This window comes from Malaclemys terrapin, chromosome 7 (assembly GCF_027887155.1).
Source record: "Malaclemys terrapin pileata isolate rMalTer1 chromosome 7, rMalTer1.hap1, whole genome shotgun sequence".
Taxonomy (NCBI): domain Eukaryota; kingdom Metazoa; phylum Chordata; order Testudines; family Emydidae; genus Malaclemys; species Malaclemys terrapin.
The window spans coordinates 9794477-9813912 of NC_071511.1; the positions used below are offsets into that span (position 1 = coordinate 9794477).

Consider the following 19436-nt stretch of genomic DNA (forward strand, 5'->3'; position numbering starts at 1 on the left):
GTAATCCATATTGCTAATATTTCTGGAATTTTAATGTAGTTACAATTTATAGCTGATCAAATGTGGTTACCTAAATTGCTGTTGCTAGTAGACAGTTTAACTGTCTTTATTAATTACAGTATAATTTAATGTTTGAGTACAGGCACTTGTGTTGGTCATTTTTACAGCTAAAGCAGTTATGTGCCTTATGACGAACCATTTTAGCATTTTCAATGGAAATTTGCTAATATGATGAGTGATAAAAGTGTCAAACTCTGGTAAATAATGGTTATTGCCTTGGCTGGAATTAATCCTTGAAAAGACGGTTACCTTCAAATTAACATTATAACTTGAAGGGAAAAAAAATGTTTTTCTGGCTTCTGTGATACATAAAACAAAACAGAAAAAGGGCCACTGATTTCTTCCAAACAAACGTATTTGCAGTTCTAGCCACTGAGGGTTGACTTTGCAGTGAAACAAATGCTGTTTTTAAAAGAACTTATGGTGGGGGGGAGGGTATTTTTGCCAAATATCACTAAGCTGAAATTGTTTATAATTTGAGAGTCTTACATTTTGAAAATGTTTAATAAAGTTTATTAGTAAGTTGCCAATATACGCCCTGATACAGCAGATCTCTTAAAACCCACTGACTTCACTGAAACGTATTTCTATTGTTTTAGCAGCTAGGAGCCCCCGTCCTAGGCGATGTTTTCAGAACTCAGAGATGACCCCTACCCAGAAGATCTCACAATCTAAGTAGGCTTAAGCAGGTACTTAATGTGCTTAGCGGAATCAGTCTTCCGAGGTTCTGATCCTGTAAGTGAATCCACATGGGTGGACCCCATGTCTGTGCAGATGCCCCACTGAAGTCAATGGGGCTCCATGCAGTCACCTTGCAGGACAGGGGCCACAACAATCAATTTGCAACCTAAATATCTTATCACATTTAAAATAGCATTCACACATGCACAGTATAATTCCCCACCAACACACCACATTTCAGTCCACATTTGCCAACTTGCTTTAGACAAGACGGAAGTTTGTAACAACAAACTTGGTAATATTAGAAGGAAGAGTACTTCTATTTGACAGAATTAAACACCATTGATACAAAGATGAAAGATGGCCTTGATTACCGTGCTATTACATGAATGTTTAACATTATCATTGAAGTCTGAGCTTGATTAATAGGTCAAGCAGGGCTAATTACACTTTGTTGTGAGGAGTATGCATGTGTGAGAGAGAGCGCGCGCGCGCAACAGTGTTAATTCCTGAAAGTGGTTCCACAATGTGGATTGTGTTCTAGTATATGTTGACAATCTAAGTTAAATGTCAATATTCTAACCTTCTGTAGAGGCCACCTGTAATGTGCATGGGGAGAGCTCTACTTGTCTATTGCTAATTCAGACTATGCCTTGAATTTTCTTTTTAAAATGTCTTATGTTCTGCTAGTTATTTTTTCAGTAGAGAAGAAACCTAGAATAATTAAACACTGTACTTCAATTTTCATCCTGGAGGTTATTAAGAACATAAGAATGTTCTTATGGGTCAGACCAAAGATCCATCTATCCCAGTATCCTGTCTTCCAACAGTGGCCAATGCCAGGTGTCTCAAAGGGAATAAACAGAACAGGTAATCATCAAGTGATCCATCCCCGGTCGCCCATTCCCAACCTCTGGCAAACAGAGGCCAGGGACACCATTCCTGCCCATCCTGGCTAATAGCCATTGATGGACCTATCCTCCATGAACTTACCTAGTTCTTTTTTTCAACCCTGTTATAGTCTTGGCCTTTACAACATCCTCTGGCAAGGAGTTCCATAGATTGGCTGTACGTTGTGTGAAAAAATACTTCCTTTTGTTTGTTTTAAACCTGCTATTAATTTCATTTGGTGACCCCTAATTCTTGTATTAAGAGGAGTAAATAACAAACAGTTCCTTATTTACTTTTTCCACACCAGTCATGATTTTATAGACCTCTATCATATCCCCCCACTTCTGTGTACTGTATGATGCGTCAGAGTGGGCAAAATCAATGTTTTTGACTGGAAAAAGACATTTCTAAGCTTGCTATAGCTGGTGGCCATATTGCAGATTGGGGAATCATTTTGTGACATGCCAGAGTATGGTGTCAGGAGCTTGTTTATTTCTCAGATAATACAAAATACTGTGTAATGGTTAAACATTTGGCTTCAATAGCAAAGAGCCTCTTTTAAGTTGCTACTAATGCTGCATTAAATTAGGCTGAAGACCGAGAGCCTGATCCCGCCACTACACAAGTCAATGGCAAAATTTCATTTTGGAGTAAGCTTGGGCTCCAATTTGCAGGCCCAATTCTGTGAGTGGCCTCACAACTTCCAACCAAGTCCATGGGAGTTGACCAGCTCAACTCCTGGCAGCAGGCTCTCTGCAGTTGGGCACTACGTACACAGAGACATCCAAACTTCTGGCAAGTTACACAAGCACTCTGGCAATAAGTGAGAATTTTGTCACTGACTTCAAAGTGAGCAGGAGTAGGTCTCAGTTTACATGGATCAATTAACATGTAATGCCTGACTTTTCTTCTGCCTTGCACCTGGTATAGTCATTATCACCTGTACAGAGTGTGCCAATTGGGTGCAAAAATCTATTATGATTTGACTTTGTTTGCCACCCACTTGAGCCAAGTGTAAATGACATCACAACACATGCTAAGCTAATTAATATTGAACTGTATTAAGCTATGCGACCAGTGATTTTAAGCAAGCCTAGTAAATTTGATTTAAAAAGGGGGGCCTTGTCTAGTTTTCTAAAACTGCAATACACATTAACGTTTGCAGTGAACATTTTTATTCTCTATATTTAGATTAAAGTTTCAAAATCAATACCTTTCTGATACACTACTTTGTAACTTATTTATTTTTTGCCCTGAAAGTAGTTATCCAGTATAATTTTATGGCAGAATATTTTTATAAAATCATTTGTACTAATTTAAGCATTTATCATTATATGCAAAAAGATTTCTTGATGAGAATATTATAGACGGTGCATGTTTTTGACATTAGCATTTTATTTGGATGACTAATCTTGCAGATGTGAAATTTTAATGAATTATTCATGGAAGTCTCTCTTCTGAAATTTTAGTTTGCTGCTGCTAATGCTAGTTATTAAACATTTTATTTTTCTTTATAAAACTTCAAGAAAATAAACGTATGCTTACTCAAGAGAAAAGGAGGTGGGCTTCTTTCTTTACAGTTTGTCTAAGATGACAATGTCACTTTGAACTTTATTAATCGTGATTTGGCCTAATCCTCTAAACCCTTTATTACCTAGGTATAATGATTACAACTCGGAGCAGTTCCTACTGAAGTCGACGGTACAGCTCTCAGGACTTGGAAGTATTTGCAGGATTGGACTAGCCCGGCACTCATGTCTGTGCCTTTACGGTAAAATCCAGAGCACTGTTCAACTCTCATTGACTACAAAGGCCAAACCCACTGCTTCCATTTGCAAACAGATGCATTTAAGGGCCTGTTCTGGGAGGTGCAGAGTGCCTTCCAATGGAGTCACATGGGGGAGGGATAGCTCAGTGGTTTGGGCATTGGCCTGCTAAACCCAGGCTTGTGAGTTCAATCCTTGAAGGGGCCACTTAGGGATCTGGGGCAAAATCAGTACTTGGTCCTGCTAGTGAAGGCAGGGGGCTGGACTTGATGACTTTTCAAGGTCCCTTCCAGTTCTAGGAGATAGGTATATCTCCATTAATAAAAAAAAAAAAAAAAAATGTTGAGCATGTTCTGAGCTTTGGAGGACCAGGCCTATGCTCCTCATAGCTGAAGCATCCCCTGTTAAATGTAGATCCAGCCCCTGCCACACACTTTGCTTGGGAAGCCTCATGCAGACCCCACTGACCTGGATGAGATCTCTCCATTGACTTAATGGGGACTCTGGTGAGGTGCAGGGGCCTGCCCATGGTGATCCATTTGCAGGCTGGGGCCCTTAGTGACTATAACTAACATGAGATAATAAAAGGGAAAAAGAAAACAAAAACTTAGGACATGGCAACTTGTATTACCAGTGTGAACAACCAGCATTTTATTGCATTTGAGAATGCTATAATGTCAGTAATTAGTACTGACTACACAACATTTTTTATTGTCTGTATCAACAGACATGGAATGATGGAATTACAGTTGATGTAAGGAATGAGTTTCTTTTATGCCTTATCAAAAAAAAATCTCGTTACTGGCAGCACATACACATGAAGCACCATGCTAACAGTCTGGACTGTACCATTTTCATCAAGGCTTATGGGTAGAAGATATTTTGTTACCTACTCTGGGTCCATTAAAATGCAGTCATAACTGCAAATTTTACTCTCAAGACTAGAACGCTAAGTGATTTCTGAAACATCTAAAAATTCAGTCTGAGTACATTAACCAAAGGTACCAAAGGATTTCAAAAGAGTTTAACACATTCTCCACGCTATAAGGAATGTAGCTTGTTGGCAATCTGAAAACTACAATAGTTTAAAATTATTTTTAAAAACTTTTATACATACGCATATATAAAATATCTAATGATCTGCAGTATCTGTAGAATCACAATCCCTGCCCCATTCTCTCTCCCAAAATCTGAGTTTAAGAAGAGTGCTGGGAATTATACTTGAACTCTCATAAGCGACAATCAAAAAAGGTAATATTTTGTGGTCACCGTTGTTCTACATAAGCCTTGATTTTTCATATCACTTCTAGTCAAATGCAGAAACCTAACAGGTTTTACATTTACAAACTTTTCTTTGTGGACAAGGAAGGCTTTGACTCTCATTCCTGACAGCGATTTACCTGATACATGGTACTACTTTCATAATGTACGCTTTTCTTTGAGAAAAAAAACATGTAACAAATTGTCTTTACATCTTGGCACCTTGTAAAGTTTTTTTTTTCTTTATACAAAAGTTCAATAGTTTGACACGCCCCATTATTAATCACTACTTCACTGATAAACTTTGAAAGTGTGACCCTGGAATTCATCATGCAAAATATTTACTGCAGCAGGAGAAAAACATTTTTAAAACAACTTTTTTTTTTTTTTTTTTTTTTTTTTTTACTTTTCAAATGTATGAACCTTTGTTTAAGACAGCCAGAAATGGCAGTGGTAAGATAACAGAAGGGGTGGGAAAGTATAAAAAAACCCAAACAAACAAAAAAAACCCCAGCTTAACACAAACTGTACAAAAGAGGCTTCGATCAATGATAACAGGAGAAAAAAATAATCTGTCAACTATGTTACAATTTAAAAGCAAAAAAAAAAAAAAAAAAAAAGTCAGGGATTTTCTCCCACATGTCAGCAATGTCATCCAATATTCTTAAAGCAAGGATAACTAAATAAAATACGCGTGCAGCATATTCTGCAATTCCATTACATACAGTAGTTTTTTTTTCCAAAGCTATTTTTTTTTAGTATAGTTAATATAAAGCAGTTGCACAAAAAGCAAAAGGTGTTTTGACAAACAGGTATGCATTTATTCCTTTTGAGGAATGGTATCTAAAAAAAAAAAAAAGGACCTTTTCCCCTTTTCTCCCTCCTCCCCCCAAAAAAGACAAAGGCTCACACAGACACATTGGGATATATATGTACAACATAATAAACCCCACCCTAAAGAAGCAACTGTATATCCAAAGGGATACAGAATCAGAACTGTAAAAATCATAGTGAAGTTTGCTTGATGTAAAGCCTGAGATTTTCAGTTGGTTCTTCTGCAAGGCTGTGACACCTGCCAGATATGTTAAAATCTAATTTTTATTTCTTTTTCTCTTTTTCTTTCTTTATTTTGCTACAGTCTTTAGACTAAGCATGCAAGACATACAACTAAGTGCAACTGAGTGAAATGTATTTTTTATTTACTCATTCCCTAACAGTTTGAACTGAGGTATGCGTACTAACAGTTTCTCATGCTGTTATCTTTACTCATGTCTAGCTACACATGCTGAGAATGAACTAATCTACCAGATTTTTATCCTCTTTTGAATACCGAACTAACCAGCGAACCACTCAGTTTAGAAGCACAGGGACCACTTCTCATGATCCCCATCTGGCTACTGCCGGCACATCATGAAGCTGCCTGGATATAATTAAAAAAAAAAAAAGTTTCAAATGACCACAGACTGCCCTTTTTTTCCCCTTTTCTTTTCTCTCTTTTAAAAACAGAATGCAGAGTTGAACTTCAGAAAAGTAACTGCCAATAAAATTTCTTGTACCAAAGCTTATGTGTGGACAGGAGTGTTATTTCCTTATGAAAAATGCTGATCAAAAACTAAACAAAACTCAGCAAATGTGCCAAGATAAACCAAAATTAAAGCAGTCGTTTTAGCACAATCCTTAAACAAAAGTGGCATACAATCTATAAAAACAAAGACCCCAAAAAATATTTTTTTTTTTTTTAATTCTAGGAATACTATTATGTGGTCCAGTAAAATTGTGGGAGCTTTTCTGTTCTCTTTTGTATTTTATTAAACTGTCTCCTTTATTTGATACTCCAATTTTCTGCACAATAACTGCACTTGCTTTCTCCAGCTCCCTTCTTATGGCTCCCCCTGTAACACTGTTTCCTAGTTTTAGTCCAAAAGCTCTTCTCGATTTCTCTTTACAGAATTTCGGTTTGGTCGCTGTAAAGGACTACGAATAAAAAGTAACTTTGGTTCAGTCATCTGCTTAGCCATCTAAATTTACTAGAATAAAGGAGCAGTTTCCCTCTCAGGTTAGCAATAGCCCATATCTTGTCATTTCCCTCTAAATTCTTCAACCTCCCTTGATCAACAATAAGAGGATATTTGGCTTCATAAGATAAAGCATATAATAGAGAACATAATTTACCTTTGTGTAATATCTTTGGTAATTTTAGGGGGGGGAAGGTACAAAGAAGAATATAAATTAAGCTCTGAAAGGCTTTTTTTGAAATAATAATAATTAAACAAAAAGCTACAGTCCTACATAAATAAATGAGTGACAGAAAAGTGGTTGCAGAATGAAAGTGTTTAGGTGTTTGGTGACTGAGGTGTACTGACCTGTAACAACAGCTTTCTGTATGTAATGTTTGCTTTGAAGAGCACTGCCAGTTTTACCAAACAAGCCCCAGTGCTATTTCCTTCCCCCCCCCCATCCCACTGTTTACTGTTTTCTACTGTGAGGTTTTGATACTGGCTGGTGTAATATTGCATAACAATCTTAACTGCAGTACAGAATTTGCACAGTTGAAATTATTAACACTTTAGCATTAGTGGGCTCAGTCCTTATTAACTGCCATAACAAGTTCAATCTGAAATCTAATTTGTATTCGAACAGATTAATGCCACCAAGCAATCCTGAACTGATGTTTAACTGAGAAACATCGCCATGTATTACAACAGTTTAATGAAGTCATCTTTCCAACCACTATTCGCAAATGAAAAATAATAATAAATGTATAGGTACCCATCTTGGTAATCTTAGATATTCCAGAAAGATTTGTTGGCCCATTAAAACTCATGTTAAACAACTGAGAGCCTGCCACTGTAGTATTCATTCTCTAATGAAGTGAATTCTGTTGGTGCTGCATATGTTTCTTTGTGCTGTTCAATTTTGTGGCATTTGCTAATATTCACCATTGCTGCCAAAAAATCAAAAACCAAAACCAAAAATAAAAAAAACACTGCTTTGTGGAATGAATTTATGTTGCTTCCTACAGTATTTTTGTGTTCATCTGTCATTCATTCTCATTCTTACAGTACTTCTTTTCTCTCTCTCTCTCTCTGTTGGACGACCCTTCGGTGTGTACAGTGCAGCATTTGGGACCTTTTAAAAAAAACAGACACCAAAATGGAATGTTTTCCATAGCTAAAGAAAACATGGTGGCATCTGAAGGAGACTGGAATGAATGACGGAAAAAACTACAAACAATTCAATGACATTCAGCTTCGTATAATAAAAACACCTATTAACATTCATCACAAAGTACAGAAAACGTTAGGCCTTCAAAAGGCCCTGGGCCGAGATGTGGCCTGAGGTCAGAACTTAAAATGGTAGAGCAGAAGGGGGGAGGGGGGGAATAAAAGCAATACATTAAAAAGTTTGGGATAATATTTCTTGTAACCCCTCGCCAGTACACATACACACACACACACGCGCGCGCGCACACACACATGCCTTCCCCATCCCAAATGGAAGCAAAGAAAAAAAAAAAAGGAGTAAAGGCAGTGATAACCAACATGCAGTACTGTGCAAATATGTTGTCCATTGGAATCCTTAAAATCTGGGCAAAGGCTTGATCTGCAGTTTAGGTGTACATGCTCAGAGTTTGATGTCCTCAGTGTCCAAAATTGGCAGGACTGCAGTCCAAAACCTGCTGCTAAATGTGAGTAAGTGAATCAGTTTAGCAAATTTACAACACTGATGTTGACTGTAAGAGAGGAAAATCCCAAGTACCAAACAAGTCCATCCAATGCACAGAGTACAAATTCCTTTTTTCAACAAAAAGTAGAAAAATCAAAAATACTCCCAAATGGGATACTTGATGGCACTAAGAGTTAACATATTTCATAGTTGTCAAAGTGTACTGAAAATCCTCCAGACTGTACAATAATGGAGAGATTTCACAGCTAAATTTGACGTGTTTTTCCAATCTTCATTCTCAGGATAATGACGTCAGACATACTCATTCTATGTCCTCATTTACAGGTTCATCTTCATAATCTCTGTCATGATCAAAATCTGGACTGTGATTGGCTGTTGTTACTAAGGATAGCGGGCCTTCATTTTCGTCTGGATCCAACGGTTCTTCTTTGACATGCACAGGGTGCCTAGGAAAATTAAAACAGTCAATCAGCAACTTCCCTGTTTAAAAATGACTTTGTCCTGCTGTGGCAATACTGACATTTTTTGGAGAAATTGAAGGCCTGATTTCCAGAGATGCTGAGCACTGGGCAGCCCTGACTAACTTCTACAGGAGTTGTGGGTGCTCAGCACGTATGAAATGCAGGCCCTGAACTTTTGGGTTTGCTGCTAAAGAAAAAAAAAAAACACCAAAAAGTGTATACCTAAGAATGTGCCTACAATTACTTAGCTTCAGTGGGAACCTATCCTGGGAGGAGCACTTTCTTATATCTGGTTTATTCACAGGATTTAGAGAATATACTCTCAACTGACGTATTAAGTTGATTAACACAATCTTCAGTTAAATAAGTGAAATAAGGATAGTAAAGCAAAATAGTGGTTTGTCAACCCACTGAGGTGGTGGAGGCTGGGCTAATCATGGCTTGCTGTGTGTTCTGCTTTTCTAGTTAACATGCAGAACCTGTGAGAGAACTCTCCAGAGGACGACCCCAAGCGAGGTTCTATCATTAATCAACTTCAAGCAAACACAGCAAAGAGACACCATGATACATGCTTTAAACTCCAAATTAATGCATATTTTTACAAACTGTCAATAAGGGAAGAAAAGCTCTGCCAGGAAACACAAACGGAGAGGAAAAGGCTCGCTCAACACAACAATATGATAAGAAAGCAAAGCCCTAACGAGAATAATAACACTGTCAGCTGTAAACAAGGCAGAACATGATCCTCAACTCATGGTGGGCACAAGGATGCACTAAAGAGATGAGATCTGCCAAATTTCTCATTATAGACTAGCACATGAATAACCCACAGGGGAATGTGGGTTGGTCATTCCAAACGGGTATGATAACAATTGAAAAATGTTGTTCGTAAATCGTATTTACAACAAACCCTTTACAAATACAAATTACTTTTTTTGTTCAGTAGCTTTTGATATGTAAAACAGCCATGCGAGTCAATACTGTCTTGTTGGTGGGACTTCATAGGAAAGTAGGATTTTATTGACATTATCAAGTATTAATAACGCGACACGCCAATGGAGACCCTGTTTGCTTCCTAAATAATTGATATTGCAGGCAATCCCTTAAAATAAAGTGTTAATGAGTTCAAGTCCCATTCTGTTTCTCGTTGAGTTGCTATCCACCTCCCACAGTCTGGGTTGTTCTCTAGCCAGCCTGATTTAACCCTTTCATGTAGGCTATGTAAAGAAAGACTTAATCATAAGTGCAAACATTCCTGGTTAAGAACTTTTTTCTTCTTACAAAGCATCAGGTTACAATAAAAGGTTTAAAATCAATACCCTTCCCTTTCTAATTCTGGCTAGATGGGAATGAAAATGCTTTCTGTTTCACTTGCCTGCACATGATACAGAAAAAAACATATTTTCAAACTAAGGATCCAATCCTCGTTTCTGAACTAGTAGTGAACACGATTGCCTATCTTGTAAACTCAGTTGTTGCGCATGGATGTGCAAGGAAAAGAGCCAATGCAGCAAGACAAACGTGTAATAATAACACCACCACCTAGGTCTTATATAGTGTTTTGGATCAGTAGATCTTAACGTACTTTAACCAAGGAGCTCAGTATTGTTATCCCCATTTTACAGATGGGGAAACTGAGGCAGGGGGCGGCAAAGTGACTTGTCCTAGGTCACCTAGCCAGGACCATCTTTTTGCTTTGTGTTTTTACAGCACCTAGCACAATAGGGGCCCTGTTTCATGACTAGGACTCATAGATGCTACAGTAATATAAATAAAGAATAATGGTGGCAGATCTGGGAATGAAACCCACGTCTCTTGATTCCCAGTCCAGTGCTTTATACACTAGCCCACAATGTGTATTCACATGTGTTACCAGAAGGCAGGACCCCTTTGGGAGCCCCTGACTGGGCTGAATGAGAAAATTATGTTCTGCAGCCAGCAAACAAGCCAAAGAGAAACTTGTATATTTCAAGCTATCTGATATCTTTGCAGGCGAACCACCTAGTAAACGTGCACTTCAAAAGTCATGATACTCTAGATATTGGTTTCAGTTTGAAACTGGATTAGGTTTGGAAGCATCCACCTGGCTGACTACACAGATTTCTAGTATCAGCTGTGAATACCTTTCAATCCCACTTCAACTTCTTGAGTTGCAAAAGCAACTAGATCAATATGTGGGAATTAGCTACACCTTGCATCCCATCCTGTATAGGAACAGCAGGGAGAAATGATCCCATCACAGAGGCATATTAGAGCTTATTGAACACATTTATTTATTTTTTCAGTTTATGAAAATGTGCCATACCAGCATGTCTCTGGGGGCGTGTGCAATATACATTAGCCGCTGATCTTTGGACCTGGGTATAGGACAGGGATTGGAAACCTTTGGCATGTGGCCCACCAGGGTAAGCCCCCTGGCGGGACGGGACGGTTTGTTTACCTGCCGCGTCCGCAGGTTCGGCTGATGGCGACTCCCACTGGCCACGGGTTCGCCGTTCCAGGCCAATGGGGGCTACAGGAACCCGCGGCCAGCACATCCCTTGTCCTGCGCCGCTTCCCGCAGCCCCCATTGGCCTGGAGCAGCGAACCACGGCCAGTGGGAGCTGCGATCGGCCAAACCTGCGGATGCGGCAGGTAAACAAACCGGCCTGGCCCGCCAGAGTGCTTAGCCTGGTGGGCCGCGGACCAAAGGTTGCCGATCCCTGGTATAGGATCTCCTAAAAGTAAACACATACTTCCACCACACCCAGGCAAACATCTATGAAAACAGATGGGCCTCACACTATGTCCTAAAGTGTCAACACAGTCATTATTTGATGGACCAGTGGGAAGCAAATCCCCCAGTTACTAGTGAAAATACTCCCACACACTGGCCCCTGATTTTTTTCTATTTAGGACCTCAGCAGAGCTCAGCTGTCACAAGGAGAGAGGTGGTTTTTCAGATAGTTTAGTTTTGACACAACCGTGGAAGAACAGAGAAAGGCACATGGGAGAAGACTCAAAACAAGTTGTTAGGAATCATGGCCTGATCCAGCAAAGACCATAAGAAGTCTCACTGAAGTCAATGGGGATAATCACATGTTTAAAGTTAAGCATGTGCTAAGTGCTTTGTTGATTGGGACCTGAGACAACAACACAAAGAGATCAATTATATTTCTAACTAGAATACACCAGTGTTATGAACATGCACTGGGCTTTTTCTGGGTGAGAATTTGAAAAAAAAACCGAACAAGTAATTTCTACATTCCTTTACACTGATGGCGGTAATATCGATTATTGTATTCATTTAAAAGTCTTGCTCATTGTGTTTTTGTCTTTGCTGCCATTTTGGTTTTAAATATTGTTTTTTGTTATTTGTGAAAAATGAATACAGGTCGTTTTTTCAAAAGTAAGGACACGTTGATGTTTTATGAACCTGAAGTGGTGATGGGGAGAGGCCTCTTCCTCTGGACGTGGAATTTCCCAGGCTACTGTTCACATATTAAAGTTCCAGCACATCTAACCAATCTATTAGGCTTATGCACTATCACCAAGCTCTAACAAAGATGTGTCAGCAGATAGGGTAGACACTGGCTGCACCTGTGTAATTGTTAAGTATCTCAAAAACAACAGTCCTTGTATATAATTGATCGGTCTCATTTCCAATCAGCATAATAGTTTCTTAGGCCAAATCTGGTTTAGTTTGTCCCCAGGGCATTAGATTCAGCAGAACTCACGCCGTTTTGCTTTGGAGATTTGGGGGTGGGAAGAGCTGGGGATGCCAATGCACGTTAATGCATAACTTGCCTACTGCGCTGTTGTGCTCTATGAGGTCAACCTGCATGCCACCACAGAAAAGGATCTAGGGTGTGGCCAGGTAGTTGGAGCCACAACTACACAGAAAAAGAGGTTGCACAAAAGCCATGGTGGCAGCTAAAGTCTTGTGGCTACAGTAATGGATGGTGGGTGACGATCTTTCCCCCTCTTCCTGGTTCCATGGATTTCCCCAGGATATGCCTTTCAATTTGTAGAAATGTTTGAAAATTTCATTAGGAAATCCAAGATCAGGCCAAACTCACCTGCTTTAATGCAAAACTGAAAACACAATCCAGGTTTTTCCAAAAGGTTCTTGAACCTTTCCAAAGCAACCACAGGACAGCTCATGGTTTTGTTTTGAAAGCATGTGAAACCGGGTGGTTTTGACTGAGTTTCACTTTGAGGTTTGGGTTTGTCCCCTGAAGTAATTTACAAAGCACTGGGGATGCAAAGCCAAGTGAATGGAAACCAATGAAAAGGACTGAATGAGTACAAGTAAGACAAAGCTAGAGAGAGTCACAAAGCTCTAATATCATACCTATATAGCCCACCTTCCCCCGGGGACTTAAGGTTGGGTAAATGTCAAAGGAGTGAAAGTCCAATTTGAAGGAATCATCTCCCCAAATTAGTATGTTTATCTGAACTAACCAAACTTCAAGCAGAAAATTTGCATGGAAAACAAACTAAAGCACAATCCAGCCCCTTGTGTGGTATTTTGGCGGTAGCAGCAAACTGGCATGTGAAAATGAAAACCCACTGATTATTATTCAAACACCTCAAAACTACCAGTTATGTTCAGTGTAAAGAGGTTAGTGTTCAGAAATGGGGAGATTTTTATAATTTTCCAAACCAGTTTGAATCCCTATTTAATACATCTCATAAATGGAATCTAAGTCTTTTTTGTTTAGTAGCAGAATTTTAACACATTTCGTTTAACTGGAACGTCTAAGGCTTCAGAAGGGGTTAACAATAAATAACCTTACCGAACACAGATTTCCCTTCTTTTCACATTTGAGTAATTCTTTTGTTTGTCCACTCTGGGAACAGAGGACTTTTTAATAAAGCTGACTGTTGTTTAAAGCCACTGTGTTCTCGTGGTGCACACAGCATGGAATAGTTTGCTTTGTGGCTACCTTTGGAGCATATCAGGATGAAAGTGTTATGTCCCCAAGCTGTAATTATGTGACTACTTTCTAGTGTTTCAAAAGGGGGGGGGGGGAGTAGCAGTAGTTCAATGTGTCATAAAAAGGAAAGAAATGAATGGTAATGAGACTTCAGCTAAAGTGTTGTACTTGCTTAGTTGTCATGTTAACAAGGTCTTCTAAACCTTATGATAAAGTTTAAGGCTTGATTTATTCCAATATACTGGAACTGTTAAAAAACAATTTGCATTATGGCAGAGAAGCGTGTTTTGGAAAAGAATAGAGAATGTCATTATAAAGTGTACTTAATGGAAATAAGATATTGCAAAGAGTAACTGTCTATGACACTGATAGTCTGCACTGGAAATCTGATGTTGACATATAATTATATTTAGCAAACAGTGTAAACCCTGTGACGTTTGAACAGCATCCTGCTTCATGGCCTTTCAAAGTATTTCAGAACACTTGTTTAATGGGAAAGCCCACAAGCTGCTATCAGGACATACACCTTGCTGCATTTTTACTTATACAAAAGGAAATATTCAGTACGGAACACACAGTATCTATTTGAGACTATGGAATCATTCAGGAAACAATCATTTTCATATTACAACACAAAAAGGGTTTTTCTGGTGGATGATGACAGTGAGAATCTTTCTCTCTCGTATTTCTGAGGTGCCTCTCACCTTGGTATCTAAGTAGTAAATAAAGGGTACTAAATGCAGGAAAGGCCACAGCTATGCATATGGTTCTAGAAAATGATCTACCCTGCTTTTCACTTACTGTTACACTTCCCGTCCCATACTCCCTTCAAAAACAATGAAATCTTAGGTGAAAGAAGAAATACATGAACTGAACTAGCCCTGAGCCTTAAAAAAAACAAAACCATGGATGAAAGGAAATTTATAAACATTCATTTCTGTATGTTAGTCCAGGATTCTTGAAAAAAATTCCACCTCCTCCTCCACTAAAACCCTACGTGGGCATGGGCAGAGTATAACCAATTGTGACTAAAACTGCCTGAAGAGGAATCCATTTGTGATAGCACTAACAGTGTGTCACGTAACGCTACTTTGGGAAAGATAATTAATACTGCACAAACAATCACTGTAAAAGCTAAACACATGATTCAAATGTTTTGAAGTAAATGGTAAAAGACAATGTTCAAATTAATTATGAATTAAAAATGAATGTTGCCATCTTTAAGGATTATTTTTCAAAGCACACTGTGCACGGATTTAAAACGCTGGCATATCAAAGTATCCGGAGCGTTAGCTTCCTGCCCCTTTTCCCGCTCCCCCACAACATATTATGCAGGTGGGAAACTTTTTTTCTCTCCATTAAATGCTAATTAGTTTCATAACTAATTACTATGATGGTATTAGGTTAATGTTTTTCTACTTTTTGATTCAGACCTACTTTTATAAATCCTGTATTCAAATTACTTTGAAGTAAAACGTTACAAATTACTTGGGTTTTGGGGACTTTTTTCTTTTAATTTGCGCTTTGGTAACTCAGTCAATGATTTTACAGTCCATTTTAATGAACCGCTGGATAAGAGCACTGTGTTTCATCTATGTTTACTCACAGAAGTAGTCAGCCGCTCCAAATAAACAGTTTTTAAAATTTGAGAACTACGTGACTTATAAACTCGGCTTTCCTTTCCAGCTGCCAATTATCCCGTATATAATTTGGGGGCGAGGGGAGAATTTACAGTTTTGCAAACTCACTCAGTCACCCATAAATACTGAACACGCCCACAGGGGCAGCACACCATTCCTGGCTTATCCTTTCGTGTACTAGCATTCTGCCCCGGTGCCATTTACATTTAGCATGGACAGTAATCGCCCATTACTTCATGTGGTTATATAGGCACTCGTTATATTGCCGTCTGTTGCTATAATGCTCCTATTAATTTTCCATTTGATATTTTAAGAGCAATCTATAAATCATGCATACCTTCACATGTGCCATCATTAATGCCAAGCAATACTGTTGTTTGCTGATTATTACTACAAACCAGCTAAACAAACTCATTCCCCCAGCTCCGCCCCACCAAGCATGTTTACTGGGTAGTCTGAAGTAGAAACAAACAAAAACTTTTCATAAAGTTGCCTAAGAGTGTTTCTGTAGCTCTGTGGTCTGGGATTGAACGAAGAGAATGGCAAGTGAGTTAAGAATTTTATAGCTGTGTGCACTTGTCAGACTGGATTGAGTTGATTGGTTTTATGTGGAAGTTGGTAAATGACCCTTTTAGATTCTAATCAACCTAAATATTTTCAGAAGCTCAGACTTTTCCTTTTGCTGCCCAGGATTGGAACTTCAGACACAATCTTTGAAGAATATCACCGTTACATTTAAACAAACACACACGTATATGCTCTACTTACATTGCTTGCATAGGGGAACGTCCTGGACTACTGTCACTCTCATTACTGTTCGTATGCTCCATTGCACCATTAAGATCTTCCCTCATAGCATTGGCTAAATTGCCCAGAGTGGGGTTTCCCATGGAAGCAGTAGTGTAAAGAGGTATACTATTATCAGCCATTGAAGCCTGCCAAGGACACAGAAAAAGTGTATGAAGAAGAATGTTGCACATTTTTATACACGGCACAACACAATCACATATTCAAAAAACACTCTTCTCATTTACGTGTTACAACTGCTGGTTTTGAAAAAGTGTTTTCAAAAAGGTCGTGCACTGACTCCACCAGGGGAAACGTCACACGATTTGCAGGAGGATTTAGGAGTTCAAAATGGAATTGACTGTTGGCGCACGAGAGGGGACAGTTCCTGCTATTCCCCATTTGGATATTACAATTCATGGAAAAAGCAAATTTACCTTTTCTACTTTCATGATAGCCTCAAAAATAATAGTGTTTCTTTAAAAAAAAAAAAAAAAGAAGTTAAAAAAGCAATTAGAGCAAATTCACTTGATTGAGAATTCCTTTCTACCAGAGCACAAAACTGTCATGACATGACTGAGAAGTGATGTGTGAGCGGTTACAGAGGGTTAAATTTTTCTCTTAGTTATGCCAGCGCAAATCCAGAGGAACATCACTGAAGCCAACTGAGTTACTCTAAATGTACACCAACATAACTGAAGTATGAACTCGTCCCTATAATATTTGCTGTGTTACTTTAGCATTGGTGAGAGAAATCTAACATTTAACAAGGCAGGGTAAATTAGGATGGCGTTTTCTATTTTTTTAATGCTCTGATAACCCTGATATTATCTTAGATATTGTAGATTTGATCCCATTCAGACATGATTCTATTTCTGATAAGTACTGTAATAGGCATGTTTTAGTCATCTTCTAAATGTAGGTCTTTGTAGAAAGGGAATAAACAGTTAAACCTTTTCCTTCTTATTCTAGATTTACTGGTTGCTAGTATTTATTCTATGCTCATGTTTGATCATTTTGACAGGGCTGTCCTATGATCAGCGAATCAGGCTTGCAGCATGTTAAAACCTCTTCTGGGCCAGCACAATCCCATCATGTAGTGATGGGAATATAGCAACGTCAAGTCCTGACGTGAGAGGAGTTCGTTTGCTGGTCCGGGGGGGGGGGGGGGGGGGGGACAGGGGAGGGGTGTCTAAAAGGAAGCAACCCTTTGAAACCAAAAGACCATTTTACCCATCTGTGAACCAACGTCCATGGCTTTCTGAGACGTACCAGCACGGAAAGCCACAGATGCTGGCTCTGCAGTGGTCAACCTAATTCAGGGGAAAGGTCAGCCTCCTGCTACAGTCAAGCAAAAAGAATCCATCAGCACCACGACTGCACGAGGCAAGACAGCCCAGGGGAGGGTAGTTCATGTAAATGAGCTTCCCACCTGGTGCTCTCTGCTGTTGCTGATTCTTGGGATGTTCCTCACTTGCTGCCATTATTGCTGTTCGAGCACAAATGTGCATGAGGGAACGACCCAGCTACGAGCACAACCTCCCTTTTAATTCTCTCCCGGGCTGACCTCTCTAAACATCTGATCGCATGTGATCCTAAAAGCTACTCTAACAAAGAGGATTATTTTTATCTTTTTGATTCAACATGCAGCAAACTAATTTTGATTAAGGGAATGTAAAGATTGGCTCACATTTCCTGCAGTTTGCAAAATAATAAGGCAAGCTCTTCCCCCATAGAGATAACTTCTAATTGCAATAAAGCAATTTATTTGGGAAGAGGTGGGACAGAAGAAGCACCTGATACAATTGTTTCTTGCAAACCACAATTCAGCAAATGGCCTGATTCTCTGCATAAGCAGGGAGCGATGGGTAGTTCGGAGGTGCGGGTCAGACTCGTTATCCAGAAACACTAGTAGTTTCTTGAACTCCTTTAGCTGGGAGGTCAGGCTGTAGACCTCTGAAGATGAGACTTTTCGCAGATTACTGGTGTTGCCTGGTTTTATCCATGATGGAAAAACACACTCTATTTGTGCTCAGAATATTGGTGCTTCTGGTCCCAGGTGGAGGCAGAAAGGGCAGAGGCATATCAACATTTTAAAATAACCCAGCAATGCTAACTGAACTGTTCAGAACCAGCCAGAAGGGTTAGGACTGCTTTCAGTGTTGGGAGAAGGTTTGGTCTGCCCTTACTTTATCCCTCAGTGCTGCTCACACTGGAGGTGAAAAGGGAGCAAACCCCACAGTTAACGAGTGGGGATGTTAATGTTTACCACATTTCACAGGACAGACTCATTAGTCCTTTGTGCCTCATACCCTGCTCTACTCGTTCACACAGGAGCTTTCACCACCAGGTCTGCAAGGAGAGTGTAATGGCGGTTGCTTCACCTTTGCCTGGGATAGAGCACAGATTTCAAGAGTGCTCTTTGCTTAATCGGGCAAAATAGAGTGGAGGCACTGGATCTTCTGGAAGACCAACACTGTCAGAACAGGGAAAAATGCTTCCAGGTCTCCCCCAGGATGAGACCTGGAATCCTTATACCCTCCACGTACAGAGAGAGGAAGAGAAAGGGGCTTCTTCTCCCTGACCATGAGGGAAAGCAGATATCAGAAATGTCAGAGGTGTGTGGATGCAGCTGAGGATGGAGAGAAAAAAAATCCTGACTTTTTTTTGAGGCACATAACTTTGAATTTTCTGTAGGCCTCAAAACAGGAACCCACCAAATTTGTGAGTGCAGACAATGGACAGGTCTGTGCACATGCTACAGGATATGCCCAAAACCATAGGGGGCACACTTCTAGTCAATAATTGACAAATTGACTCAACATGTCCACAGACAGGAAAATCGTATCAGAGACTAGGAAGTGTATTATACAAACCAAGTCATTTGACACATTAGTTATCTTATGCATCAAATAGTATGTTATGCCAAATTTTTTTTCTTTTTTTGCGAATGCTCCGAGTCCTTTTGAACAGTAGAGGACATACCACAATTTTTGCAGAAGACCACGAGATGTACGTTTTTTGCTAGTAGTTCGAAACTGTCTGACAATAGGGGGGAGGTATCAGAGGGGTAGCCGTGTTAGTCTGGATCTGTAAAAAGCGACACTACATGCATCTGATGAAGTGGGTATTCACCCACGAAAGCTTATGCTCCAATACATCTGTTGGTCTATAAGGTGCCACAGGACTCTTTGCTGCTTTTTAATAGGGGGAAGGAGCCTGCTGGTATATTTTAACCCTAATAGAACCTTGTATTTAATTAGCACAAAGTTATCTTGTGACCCT

The 19436-nt window shown here is 39.4% G+C and overlaps 1 protein-coding gene across 19 annotated transcripts in view; it reads right to left on the reverse strand.

The window, feature by feature from the left end:
• Positions 1 to 4016: 4016 nt before the first annotated feature.
• The window catches only part of FOXP1 (forkhead box P1), a 508113-nt gene continuing 492693 nt past the window's right edge, over positions 4017 to 19436 (reverse strand). For all 19 annotated transcript variants that reach the window (XM_054033886.1, XM_054033882.1, XM_054033884.1 and 16 more), the window contains 2 exons: positions 16134 to 16300; positions 4017 to 8791 (listed from right to left, as the gene is read on the reverse strand). In XM_054033886.1, the coding sequence (XP_053889861.1) occupies positions 8647 to 8791; positions 16134 to 16300 (312 nt within the window). In that variant the 3' untranslated portion in view covers positions 4017 to 8646. The remainder of the gene's footprint in view (positions 8792 to 16133; positions 16301 to 19436) is intronic.